Source organism: Staurois parvus, unplaced genomic scaffold (assembly GCF_062004578.1).
Source record: "Staurois parvus isolate SC_StPar_1 unplaced genomic scaffold, SC_StPar_1.0 ptg002140l, whole genome shotgun sequence".
In the NCBI taxonomy this organism is placed as follows: domain Eukaryota; kingdom Metazoa; phylum Chordata; class Amphibia; order Anura; family Ranidae; genus Staurois; species Staurois parvus.
In genome coordinates, this window is record NW_028319936.1 from 3732804 (window position 1) to 3747299 (window position 14496).

General features: G+C 43.0%; 2 protein-coding genes across 4 annotated transcripts in view; one reads left to right on the plus strand and one right to left on the minus strand.

The window, feature by feature from the left end:
- The window catches only part of ATG3 (autophagy related 3), a 77947-nt gene extending 69193 nt beyond the window's left edge, over nt 1-8754 (minus strand). The window contains exons 1-2 of one of the 2 annotated variants that reach the window (XM_089665162.1): nt 8605-8754; nt 8426-8523 (exon numbers count right to left, since the gene is read on the minus strand). In XM_089665162.1, coding sequence (XP_089521288.1) covers nt 8426-8497 — 72 coding nt within the window. In that variant the 5' untranslated portion in view covers nt 8498-8523; nt 8605-8754. The remainder of the gene's footprint in view (nt 1-8425; nt 8524-8604) is intronic. The other variant, XM_089665164.1, reaches the window with a different exon arrangement.
- SLC35A5 (solute carrier family 35 member A5) overlaps nt 8713-14496 on the plus strand; it is a 36933-nt gene continuing 31149 nt past the window's right edge. For both annotated transcript variants that reach the window (XM_089665160.1, XM_089665161.1), the window contains exon 1: nt 8713-9028. The gene's annotated coding sequence lies outside the window, so the exon portion shown is untranslated. The remainder of the gene's footprint in view (nt 9029-14496) is intronic.

Here is a 14496-nt window from a genome sequence, read left to right on the forward strand (position 1 = left end):
AAAATTAATGACCAACTCATCAACGCAAATGTTTTGCTGGGGAGTATAGAGATCTGCAAATTTTTGGTTAATGTGATTTACGAGTGGCCAAATTTTGTAGATCCAGTCAAATGCAGGGTCACCCCAAGGATGACAGTGTGATGTCGTTGAAATGCATAAAACGCATTATACTCTCATATCTATGCCTGGCCATAGAAGTAGAGAACACGGGCATATGATGAATCGGGTCTGTGGACCAATACAACCGCAATTCATTTTTTTTTTCCAGTAATACCAATGTTGAGGGTTAGGCCCAAAAATACTTTACATTCAGAAACCGTAATGGTTTTCCATTTGAATGAACTGGCAAGGTTTGAATTTGGGTTGGCGGCGATAAACTGTTGTGCATATAAATTGCTTTAATCCACAATCAATGCATACAGATCTTCCATGAAAAACTGCTCCAAAAAAAAAATAAAAAAAAATCCAGGAGTATTTAAATTTGCTGTTTCCACCTGAATTCCAGGTTAGGCAGTGAATGGGGTGGGGGGGGGGGGGGTGGAGTACAGGTGCTGCAGAATTTGTGGGCTGCCAATCGGGATTTGCAAGCACGTGCGGAAGAATACTAGGAGATCTACAGGCCCGAGTGCAAATTCGTGGTGGCTGCGGGACACTACTTGTGCTCACCATTGCACCAGCTTGTACTGCACTTATGGGACTCACCACGTCACCAAGTGATACTGCTGCAGTGCTGGTATGTGAAAGACCAGGATGTACTAGGCCGCTGGTGCTCGCCAGTTCATCAAAAGGTAGTGCGGCACTCTGCTGCATATGAGAGTCATCATGCAATTGTAACATCTCAGCAACCTGGGAACAAGGTCGGGTACGCCTGATCTTAGCAGGGACCTCGTCTCCATTGTCTGAGCTATCTGTTAGGGTGCCACTTCTGTCTACAGGTTCATATTCTGAGGATGATTGTCAGGGAGTCTTCCCCTTCGCTCTCACCTGACATGCTCAGAAATCTGTACTAGAGTACCTTTCCATTGACATTTTGGCCACTAAATTTATAGGTACCTAGTGCGACTCATGGGAAAAAGGGCACCTGGCTATCAGGTACTGCTTGAACCGCTACAAAAAAGTGCTAACAGAGATCAGACCTGATTCTGCAAACACTGCGGTTTTGTATGTAATGTATCAAGTGACAGTTATCTGCTGACACTGCACGTGCTGAGGGAGAGGCGGGGTTTAGTGTAGGGGCTTTTTTTTCTTCACTATAGCTCACAGAATTAGCTGTCATTTTCCCCCCAGCTAAAAGAAACAAAGTTTCCTTTTATTTCTTTCCCGAGATAAAAGAAACAAAGTTTCCTTTAGCTCCAGGGAAAGTGACAGCTAATTCTGTGAGCTATAGTGAAGAAAAAAAAAAAAAAAAAAGCCGGCAATTGCATTTAAAAATGGGCACCGACATATAGTGACAGCCAGTGAGGAAGCCTCTCTGTATACACTGCTCCCTCAGTGTATACACTGCTCCTCTCCTACCCCCTCCTAGCACACACTGCTCCCCCCTACAAAGAGGGCCTGTCACTAATATGCTATCACATAGGGGACTTTTGGTCCCCTATGAGATAGCAATAAAATCAGAAGTTAAAAAATAAATAAAAATATACATGAAAGAAGAAAAAAAAAATTTGGAGCCTCTCCACCAGTGCACACGCAGACATTTTGGTTCGGTTTTCGGCCACATGCATTCTGAATTTTCAGTATTTGTTTCGGCACCAGAATTTTCATTTCAGTGCACCACTATTCCAACTATAAAAATGTCCAGGAAAAATAGCCTGTTAGCACCAGGTGTGTTGAGCTGAATTGATGTGCCCTGTTCACACCATACATGTATGGTGGCGTGTTTTGAGTAAGGATACATCATGTCTGCATTTTTTACAGTTCAATGCACATCAACACATAACAGCTTGACACACTGCACTGTGGTGCATGAAGTAGAATGAAATGTCATTCTCTGACATTTCATTAACCACTTCACCTTTCAGGGTGTACTACAAATGTCCAGAGTCGTAAGCATTTAAAACAAGCTGAAGACTGCAGTAGTAGCCATAAGCTTGTTACTGTTTTGTTCAGCCATCTTCTAGCTGTAATGTTGAAGTGGTCAGGTGGCTGTAAAGCCTTGGTGCTTGCAGTGTGCCCCCCACTTGTTCCTGGGCGCTTCCGCTCTTCCTGGGAACCCAGGATTACAACCAGTGACTTCAGGATGGAGGGCTGGAGGAGATTAAGGACCATCTGTTCTCGTATCTTCTCTTTTGTGTACGAAGCAGGAAGTGCTCTGCTCTGAGTGCTTACAGCTTCAGACCTGTCAGAATCCTGGCCGGAACACCTGGTGCAGCTGGTGAAGCACAGTATGTGCTTGACTGACTGTAACAGAGGGCAAGGAACACTGTGGGTCTAGTAGACTCTGATGTCTCCATAAACAGTACCTGTCACCTGCCTAAAGCTATCATATAGGGGACTTGTTAGCCACACTGTGATAGCAATAAAGTTAAATGAAAATAAATACATTTAAATAAAAAATGCAGATCTTACACATGCGCAAAACATGAACAATCACACAGCCATTTACTGTGAAGACCAGTGTACGTCTGATTTTCCTCCCCTAGCTCTCTAAACTCTTGTATGCAGTTGAGAACAGAGGGTAAGTGATCACTTATTTGAAAAAAAAATGTATTAATGTTTTTATATGTATTAGGAAATGTTATGCGTTTCATTTCTTTTTTCAACTGAATGGGTTATTTTACAAGGTGATGGTTCACATATACTTTAAAGGAAAGAAATCCATGTGATGCACTAGAACAATGCCCCAGCGGGCGTGTGTTATAACAGAGCACATGCACACCTGTAGGTATGAATGAGCCCTCAATCCTTAACCACTTGCCTACCAGGCACTTATACCCCCTTATTTACCAGGCCAATTTTCAGCTTTCAGCGCTGCCGCACTTTGATTGACAATTGCGCGGTCATGCAACATTGTACTCATATGAAATTTTGATCATTTTTTTCTCATAAATAGAGCTTTCTTTTGGTGGTATTTAATCGCCACCGGGCGCTTTACTTTTTGCGCTATAAATACAAAAAATTTGAAAAAAAAAAAAAAAGTTTCTTTGTTTCTATTATAAAATTTTTCAAACAGGTAATTTTTCTCCTTCACTGATGTGCGTTGATGAGGCAGCACTGATGGGCACTGATAGGCGGCACTGATGGGCACTGATAGGCAGCACTAATGAGGTGGCACGGATAGGCGGCACTAATATGCAGCACTGATAGGCGGCACTGATAGGTGACACTGATGATGGGTACTGATAGACGGCACTGACTGGCATCACTGCTGGGCACTGACTGGCGGCACTGACTGGCACAACCCCTGGGCACTGACTGGCAGCACTGGTGGGTGGCACTGGTGGGTGGGCACAGGTGGGTGGCACTGCAGAGTGGCACAGGTGGGTGGCACTGCAGAGTGGCACAGGTGGGTGGCACTGCAGAGTGGCACAGGTGGGCAGAGCTAGTGGGCGCACTGCTGGGCACGGGTGGGCGGAGCTTGCGGGTGGCACTGCTGGGCACCGATCATCAGGGCACTGATCATCAGTGCCCTGATGATCGGTGCCGATCCCCGCTCTGACAACTGCCGGTTCTCGGCAGTACTTTCCTCACAATCTGACAGCGTGAGGAAAGTGCAGCCGAGAACCGGCACTTGCATTTTCCTCTGATCAGCGTGTCATTGGACACCGCTGATCACGTGGTAAAAGGCCGCTGTGATTGGCCTTTTACCACATCATGTGATCAGCTGTGTCCGTAGGACACAGCGATCACGGAGATCGCCGGGTGCGCGCCCCCTGGGGCGCGCAGGAGAGCGCGTTCTGGGAGGACGTCATATGACGTCCACCCAGAACTGGCCGGCCGCATTGCAGCCGTCATTCGGCTATCTGCGGTCGGCAGGTAGTTAATGTCTGAGACCACAGCTGTACAATACTCAGGAGCCATAGAGACATCATGACAGCTGTCATTTCACTTTTTCCAACCTTTTCTGCAGATGTCACACATTTCCAAGCTCATTAAATTGCCTTCTTTCCTTGATGTAAAAGCCAGATCACAAACTGAACAATATCTTTTATACTTATCAGCAACTATGGTAGGAACTAAGTTTATTGGATATGAACTGAATTGTTTAACCCCTTCATGCCAAAGGGTAAAACAAATCTAAATGCCTAAGCACAATTTTGCAATGCAGACATGTGTTCGTAAAACTGTACATATCATCACAACTACTTTGTACATCCAGGTGAACTATATTGCGTTTTTTTTCAGGACAAATTGGGCTTTCATTTGGTGGTAAATGGTAATGGATATCTCCTGATTTTTTTTATTATCAAAGGAAAACTGGCCCTAAATAGTAGAAAAAAAAAACTTTTTAGTTAGCTGTGTGTTTCTTGTAACTACCATAACCTACCAACAAAGAACAACCCAAAATAAATTCTCCAGCTCTTGATGATCACAGCGATACCATATATGGCTATGTTATTTATTGTTTGTACCCGTAGTACAGCCCAGAAACAATAGTGTGCATTTCGTTTTTGTCTTTTTTTTTTTTTTATCTAAAAACACACTGACACCAATTTGTTTTTTTTTTTTAAATCCTGACCTTTGACCCTGACATTGACCAAACACTTACCCTGGCACTGAACTAGATCAAACCTTGATCTAGGTCAGTGGTTCTTAACCTGGGTTCGATCGAACCCCAGGGGTTCGGTGAGTCAGTCTCGGGGGTTCGGCGGAGGTGAAGACCCACACCCGACTCATATGATTCATGCAGTAAATATTCATTATTATGTTTTTGTTTTTGTGTGAAAATCATGTTTTAATGGTTTTGTTCTTTGTTCTTAATGGTTTTGTTCATTTTGTGCACCTATGTATAAATATATACCTAAATATATACCTATGTTTTGAATTTTAAAAATCATATTTTATTTTTCCAATTAAGAAGGGTTCGGTGAATGCGCATATGAAACTGGTGGGGTTCAGTACCTCCAACAAGGTTAAGAACCACTGATCTAGGTATTTCTTCTTTATTTTTTAAATATATATATATTCTTTTTTTTTTTTACAAACATTTTTTTCTCTCTATGCCAGGAGTTAAAGAGGGATACAATGTATCTTTCTTCTCCATTCATAGAGAGAAAAAAAACACAAGGGGGCCAGGCTGCACAGTGACTGATCACTCTGATAGCCAATCAGAGGCCATCACAGCGATCATGTGACCCGGAATCGGGAATCCCGGGTCCTGATCGTTAGAATGGGACCTGGGGCTCTCAGTGACACTGCGGTATTTGTGCTGGGAGCGCGCTGTGCGGTGCGCTCCCAACACAAAGACAGGTATGCAAATATGCGGCCCCACGAAAAAAAAAACAAGTTCCGTGAGGTCGCATATTTGTGTGATGTCGGCGTCAAAGGGTTAAATAAACACATAGCACTTCAGTGCATAGTTGCTATTGTTGGTAAATCTAAAAGGTGACGATACACTATATAATCTGATTGTACAATCCCCTTTGGGGTCTGTTCACACCAGGTGTTGTGGGACTGCCCAGTGCAGCCCCACTGCAAGACAAGGCAAAATGTCGTTCCCCCCTCATAAGGACTTTTTACACCACTCCAGTTCAGTGGTGCACACTGAAAAAAAATAAAAAATTTCAGACTGCAGCATTTTATTTCATCGCAGAGTTACACAAACCACTGCAGCCAATAGAACTTTGTACTATTTCAACTCAGTTTCCTTAAAAAAAAAAAAACAAGATGCTGAGATACACACCACTCTCATCCTACCACATAAAGTGCAGCTGCTGGTGTGAACAGGTGCTTAGTTCGAGGTTACACTTGCTTTGGTCCTTTGAAGTGTAATCTGTGGTGGACAGCTTTTCAGAGGACATATGACATGTGATGAGGAGAGGTTATGTTGCCTCCTCACTGCCTGTTCTAAAGTGGTTGTAAATGTTTTTTTTTCACCTTAGTGCATTCTCTGCATTAAAGGTAAAAAAAAAAAACAAAAAAAAAACACACCTTACATGAAGCAGCCCTACCATATACTAACCTGACCGGATTTCAGTTCAGCGCAGTGCACATCTGCAGCAGCTCTTCTCCCCTCTCCCCACTCTCACAGGCTTGGCTGAGAGCAAAGGGCCCTAATGGCTCCTCCTACTGTCAGTCAAAACCTCTGAGCACAGAGCAGGCTGCGGGGATGAACTGGGCCATGTATCTAGATGGACACAAGCATGCATGAGTGCCCCCATCAGAAGCAGCTTCCTACAGGGGGGAAGAGCCAGGAGCACCAGCGGGGGACCCCAGAACATAAGGAGTAGGGCTGCTCTGTGCAATACCACTGCACAGAGCAGGTAAGTTTAACATGTTTATTTTAACTTTAAAAAGCCGACACCATCATGTGCATTGACAGTGGCATTTATTACTGCCCACGAAACATGGGGAGAGGGTTTCCTCCTTGTCATGGCTGCAAAGCTGAGCATAGTGGCTGCGGCATGTAAACACACCCATTTGCAGCTTAATAGAGGAGTGTTTGGAGGGTGTTTTCACCCCACAGATTGAAAACGAGCCCCTATAATGGTTATACATAGAACAACTTTATATATGATTAAATTGTTGATTTACTGTCCAGAAGAAAACAAAACAAATTGTAAAATTGAAAAGATCATTCCACATGCCATACACTTAACCATATCAATATATCTAATTTCCACAATTGGATTAAATTAAATCAAGGAGTTTTGCTCAAAAACCAAAATCGGTGATGTATGTGTCTTTTTGACAATTCATAGATTCGATGATATAGTCCGATTCTGTGAAGACTCATTCAAACAGATCATTACATGTACGACAACCATTTGACTTACCATCAACTATTTAGTGCAAGGACCTGACTGATTGGATACAGACTGAATCAATTGTTCAAGTGTGTCCTCATATTACATAGTTTGGGTACATATAGGAAAAAGAAATGTACAGAGGTTGCACAATCAGAATATATAGTATATGGCTAGCATTTTAAGCTGGCCATACACTATACAAACCTGATTGTGAGATTTCTATACAATCTCCTTTATATTTACCAAAACTATGCAGAAGAAGGACAAGCCTAAAGAATATTTTCTATCTGCATCCAGTCAAAGCGCTCACACTACATAAATATGGTAGATCTAAAGAAGGTTCTCATAACACATAGTTATAGTGAATGCAGGGGCCTGGGTTTAGTAACACGTTATCTGGTCTCTCACATGGAATTGCAATTATTTTAGTACATATAAACTGCTAAATACATTTTCTTATCAGCAGTTAGAGCAATCTTGTGACTTTTATCAGTGTCCAGCAAAGCATATGTTAAAGCAGAGTTCTTGGGTTTATTAAAAGTCAGCAGCTACAAAAACTGTAGCTGCTGACTTTTAATAAACACACACTTACCTGTCCCAGAATCCAGCGGTGTTCTCCCCCGCGTTTTCCCTTCTCTCCTCCACGATGCCAGCATCCCAACTGTGGGCACCAGGCTGCGACAGCTTGCGGCTTCACAGCCTGGTGCACACTGCGCCAGTCATGTTGCGCCCCCTAATTGGTCCAGCAGTCTTTGGGATCTGTGAGAGTTCCCAGGAGACTGCTGGAGGGAGGAAGAATCGAACTTCTGGTTCACTTTGCCATGGCGAACTGGCAGTGAAGGGGGGAGAGGCAAATAAGCGGAGATTCCACTTTTGAGTGGAACTCCTCTTTAAAGCTTGTAGAAGTTTTCATTCTGCTCTGGGAGGATGCAGAACCCCTGACCTCTGTCTGGACAGTGCTGATAGGCCCTGTGCTGACCACATGCACTCTTCCAAGAAAAAAAAAGCAATACACACCAAACTGAGCATGTGCAGAGCATCTCCACACCATATGTCTTATCAGTAGATAAGAGGGGGGGACATCTTCAGTGTGGGCAACCGCCTGTGCATGCACGAGAAGCACTGCGCTTCCTGAATGGCCCCGTAGTCTTCTGGGACGTGTCATAGAAGACTACGGGGAGGGAGGGTAGGAGGACAACGTCCACTTCCGACCACCTAGGTGATCGCAGTGGAATTGGGTACCTGTCAATCCCCCCCCACTCCCCAAAGGTTAATGGGGAGCATAGACCAGTCTTTAAAACAGAACTTCCCCTTTTGGGTGGAGCTCCACTTTAATAACAGATCTAAAGAAGCCTCTTGTACTACACATGTAAATCAGATTGTATAGTGTTCAGCCACCTATATAACCGATCGTCTCCTGGAATTTATAGGACTGTCTGACAATGCAGAAGTGGTGGTTGTCCAGTAAACTCAGTAGGATGTTCAGCACCCCCAGAAACGTCTGCTGCTCCCCATACCTTGAGCACAGGGGTCCAGTACTCGGCTACTTCCAGAGCCTTGCCCTTCACCGTGTTGATGACGCTCTGCATGGCTCTCGTTTCCCCACACAGGGGTTCTGCACAGGAAATAAACAAGCGGGTTAGCGAGCACACAGCTGACAGCTGGAAGCCATTGTCTCCATGACAACCCCTCTCACCTGCCTTGGGGAATTTCTAGGGGGAACCTCACCGTTCCGCCTCTCTACCCCACTGCCTGTCACATGGGGGCGCCACGCCCGGAAATAGCCCCTGCGCAGGACTGGACGTGTGGGGGCGTGGCTGTGGGAAGGGCTTGCGACGGGCTCCAGCATTGGAGCGGTGCGGCGACTCAAAGAGTAATTCCGGTTTCTGCTGTATACTTCTACTTTCCGCCAATACTAAACACGCGGGGTGTCATTGTGTTATAATAGTAGAATGGGGAGAAGGAAGCCGTATACAGAAGCGAGGGGTGGAACGCATGACGTCACACCCCGGAAATGCCTTCTTAGATACCTTGGATAGGACTACCTGTACAGTGGGATGTGTGCCATGAGATTAGTGACGTGTTTCTCGTCTGTGTACATTTCTGAGAGCAGCCTGCAGGTAAGTCGGGGTATGCTGTTGCTGCTACCATACACTCATATACTAGGAAGTTGTCTATTATGGAAACCAGCAAACTTTTCCTCTCCCATCTGGAATGTATGGGACCATGGACTTCTTCCCCTTCCTAATATTTGCACCCCGCCACAGGATCAGCTGGCTTTTTGAATACACAGAATAGATCAAATAACAATATATAATGTTTGGTTATAGTGCATTTATAATGTGAGGGGGATTTACTAAGAATGGAGCAGCTGTGCGTTGCAACCAATCAGCATCTAGCTTTCATTTCAAAGCTTAAAGGGTAAGTTCACCTTTAGGGCAATACAATAAATGTAGATATGTTTGCTGATAAAGAAATGCACGTTTGTTTTGTGTCCCAGGAGCCTGCAAAGCATTGCACCCCTGACCAGTGGGTTCTGTAGACTTCCTCCAGCTTGTACCTCCATATGGGCTTTCTGTTTGTAAGCTATAGAAAGTCTCACTGGGCTATAAGGACGCTCATTGGGGCCCTCCCAGGTCAACTGCTAGTCGTCTGCAGTGGTGGCAGATTGAAGGAATTATGCCCAGCACAGCAGCGCCAATTTTGAATGTGACAGCGGCCGCAGGGGATAGGAACCTCTGTCAGCCCTCACAGGGCTGGGGTGAAGTGCTGGAACATGTTATATGATACACCCTAAATATGGATATATATTTATCATGCTCAAAATGTGAACATAGCCTTTAAAGCAATATCAAACCCCAAATTATTATTATTTATTATATTATACAGGATTTATATAGCGCCAACAGTTGGCTCAGCACTTTACAATATAACGGGAGACAATACAGCAACAATACAGTTCAATACAAGAGGGATAGGAGGGCCCTGCTCTTTGGAGCATACAATCTAGGAGTAAATATTATTATTATACAGGATTTATATAGCGCCAACAGTTTGCTCAGCGATTTACAATATAACGGGAGACAATACAGTTCAATACAGTTCAATACAAGAGGATTAGGAGGGCCCTGCTCCTTGGAGCTTACAATCTAGGAGTAAATATTATTATACAGGATTTATATAGCGCCAACAGTTTGCTCAGCGCTTTACAATATAACTGGAGACAATACAGCAGAATACAAGAGGGTTAGGAGGGCCCTGCTCCTTGGAGCTTACAATCTAGGAGTAAATATTATTATACAGGATTTATATAGCACCAACAGTTTGCTCAGCGTTTTACAATATAACGGGAGACAATACAGTTCAATACAAGAGGGATAGGAGGGCCCTGCTCCTTGGAGCTTACAATCTAGGAAGGAGGGGCTAATGGTACAAAAGGTAGTAACTGTGGGGGATGGACTGGTTGGAAGAGTAGAAGATTCCATTATTAGCTGAGGGCAGGATAGGCTTCCCTGAAGAGATAGGTTTTCAGAGATTGCCTAAAAGTGAGCAGAGTAGGTGATAGTCTGATAAATTGGGGTAGAGAGTTCCAGAGGTTGGGGGAAGCTCTGGGGAAGTCCTGGAGATGAGCATGGGAGGAGGAGACAAGGGAGCTAGAGAGTAGGAGGTCTTTCAAGGAGCGGAGAGTACGGTTTGGGTGATATTTGGAGACAAGATCGATGATGTAATTTGGGGCAGAGTTATAAATGGCTTTATACGTTATTGTTAATTTTTTGAATTTTATCCTTTGAGCAATGGGAAGCCAAAATCAAAAAATATAATGTATTTCAGCTTACCAATCATTAAATGTGGTGCCTGCATTAGTTTTTTTTTTTTGGGCTTTGTTTGAAATCTGAAAGAAGAAAATGAATGCAGCCGTCACATCTAAGGCCCCATGTACACAAGACGTTTCTCAACAATTGAAACTGACTGCTGCAAAACGTAGGTTTAAAAACGTCTGTTTAGCCGCGTTTGCATAATGCGTTAATGCGCGTTTGCGTTTAGAAGCATTCTTTAAAGATAAGCACAGGAGAACCTTCCAAACTCCCAGAATGCACTGAAAAGTGGTAAATTAATAACTATTTCAGACTTTCAGAGAAATACCGAGAGTAGAAGCAGAGACCGCAGTATGTGTTGAGCTTAGCTTAGGTGTGAGTTGCTCATTAACATTTCTTTTGTTTTCAAGGGTGGGAAGGTATCTGGTGGAGTGAGTCATTAAGCTCACCTGGCAGGGGGTCTTCATGAGGAATTTGAGGTGTGAATGGGCATTAACATATCTTTTGTTTCCAAGGGTGGGAGAGGTCTGAGGTCTGAATTGGTCATTACAATGTGTGACAAGCTTGGTAGGAACATCCTGTGTTCAGTGTTGTGTCCATCTGAGCACCTTGAAAACTTTTTGCATGCATTTTTCATGATGAAAAAAGGCTCTGGACAGCATTGGGAACTGGAATAGTTAAAAAAAAATTTCGAAAGCAAATGCTTATAAATGCAATTTTCCACGTTTAACCGCTTTTACAAGTGTTCTGCGTTTGAAACGCTGATAAAATGGACGTCTGAACGCCAGTTTGTTGTGTTAAAAAAAATGACTATAAACTCAACTGCCTGTAAACGACAGTAAATGAAGATGTGTACATGGACACATAGGAAAACATTAGGGTGAGTTCAGGGGCTGCTGAAAAACCCTCTGAACCGCTCCTAAACGTGAGTTTATCAGCTGCAGTGTACATGAACCCTAAGAATTGTTAAGCTGCTGTATGATGTTTGCTTTTGGGCTTAATAACACTTTAACTGAACAAGCTGAAGATAGAAGCTGATTGGTATCTGTGCACAGCTGCTCCAGGTTCTGTCTGCTCCAGTGTTAGTAAACTCTCCTTCTATATGTGACTTCAATGTGATTCCAGAAGTTGTTGATCTTTCTATTGAAGCCATTAGCGCTTCAATAAATAATCAGTTTTGTTTCCGATCAATTGATCAATCATTTTCATCACATTGATCAGATAATCTCAATCATCGCAGCAAAAATTACACCTCTTATTGCATTCAGTGGGCACAACAGCCACCAAACACGACCCATGTAATACTATACTAGTACAGTATATATACTATAGGGGCCATGCTGTGACTACCCTCCAACTGAGTGCAATGTACTACTATGCAATGTACACGATTGCAGTACAGTGGTTCAGCTTTTTTAGGGTGAAAATGTGCGGTGAAGAAGTGACATGTCATCTCCACACTGCCTGTCAAACACTCTCCAAAAAAAGTAATCCACTGTGGATAACTTTTCAAAGGGCAGCATGGGCTGCCACATTTGAGAATGAGCATTAAGTCCCTGGTCGCACTGTGGGCGACTTGCATGCCATACAACTTGCAAATTGCATGGCATGTTGCACCCTATTGTCCACAATTACAGCGGTAATATCACTGCTGTTCCCACTTGGTTGGAGTTGCACCAATTTCTAAAGTAGTACATGCACTACTTTTGGTGCGATCTGCATAGACATCTGTGTCAGGTGTCTTGCAAATCGCACCTCAAATCGGCATGTCATCCGACTTTGAAATCGCGTTACTTCACTGTAAGCTGTATGATTTCAAGGTTGGGATCAGTGTGACCAGGGTGTAAAGGCCTTTCAGTAGCTGCAATTGAAACACTCTTGGCTCCTGCACCTCCCGTACAGCAAACTTCTCTTTAAATCAGAAATAAACCCATCGATTTGACGGTTTCAAAAAACAGTTTCTGGAATGCTAACTGTCATAGTTGCCTGTGTTCTCTACCAAACTGTCAAATCGGGAAATGTCTGGTGTCATAACTGACCACATGTACAGCATCATGGCAGTTGTAGTCAAACAAAGGCTATGTAGGCAGCCTTCTTGGATGAAAAGGAGAAGAGGGTTAAGTTCCGCTTTAATTTTCTAAAATATATTGGTTTAAATCGTTGTTTATGGTTAAATAGATATATAGATTTGTAGGATCCACAGTTATCAGTTGGAGCATATGGACAGAGAGTATTTGATAAACTGATCACATTTACTAGTCAGTAACAGTTAAAAGCAGCTTTTAAATCTGAATGTTGATACACCAATTAGACAAACTTTTTCAGACAATACTTTGCTGGTTACTCAAACTGAAGTTTTGTATTGCTACACCACCACCAACCTGAACCGTTGATACAAGGCAGAGTGGATCCATTCTTTCATGTGTATGCCAAATTCTGACCCTACCATCTGAATGTCATAGCAACCAGTCTGCTCATTCTCCTCTGACATCAACAAAACATTTTCGTCCACACAACTGCTGCTCTCTAAATATTTTCTCTGTTTCGGACCATTCTCTATAAACCCTCGAGATGGTTGTGCATCAAAATCCCAGTAGATCATTAGCTTTTGAAATACTCAGCCCAACAACCATGCCACAATCAAAGTCACTTAAATCCCCTTTCTTCCCCATTCTGATGCTCGGTGAACTTTCAAAGTCGTCTTCATCCTGTCTTGATGCCTAAATGCATTGAGTTGCTGCGATGTGATTGGCTGATTAGCAATTTGTGTTGGCAAGCAATTGAACAGGTGTACCTGAAAAAGTGGCCGGTGATCATGTTTGTGAGTGTGTGTATGTATGTATGTATGTATGATTATATAATTTCTAAAAAAAAAAATTTTCTTTTCTTTTTTTTCACTGATTCTGTAATGAGATTACTGAAGTGAGCATAGCACTCTCCCTTACCAACGTTGAGCTCAGCTGCTGCTGCCATAGAAGCGGCAAGCCCAATGAGCATGCTCGAATTTTGAATGCGGCAGAGTGCGTGTTCCTGCAAAGCTGTGGGGAGGACACCTAACATCCCATGAATCTTGCCATCTAGGCAGCTAACTAGCATATTCAGAAGGAGGCGAGTAATAGTAGCTGCCATATCTAAATGACACTGATTTTTTGATCTTTGACAAGGCAGCCTATTTCCTTCCAGGCCTGAGAGTAAAGATATATAACATTCAAAAAACATATCTGCTTGTCACAGGTTTACACTTGTGTGTGACGTGTGCTAAGGCTTCTAATCTAAACCATATGTCACTTCCCCAGTAACATTTCTGAGCCCTGTTCTTGATCTGTTAATCATTAAATTTAAAGCCCCCTTCTGTTTTTGATCTAAAGTGATATTCAACTCAAACACAAAAATGAATTCTATTGCAGTTTACCGTTTCTTAGATTTGGTGGCTGTATTAGTTCCCTTTTTTTCATTTTTTTTTTTTTTTTTTAATTTTTACCTGGTATTCCAGACAGCAGGTCTTTTTTTTTTTTTTTTTTTTTTTCTCCCCTTGCTTTTACAGACCAAGCTGTCCAGTAAAAGTGACAGCTAGAAGGTTGAGACAAACCATTTAACACTGACATGGGTGTCTAAAATGGTTAACTTTATTTATATAGATAAAAACTTTATCCTAAAAGGAAGCAATGATTTCTGTAACTGCTTAAAAAGCATTAGCTGGTCTTTTTCTTGTAACTTTGGCTAGCACTTCCACCTGGCAGTACTAGGGTCACTGGTTTGCATCCCAACCATGC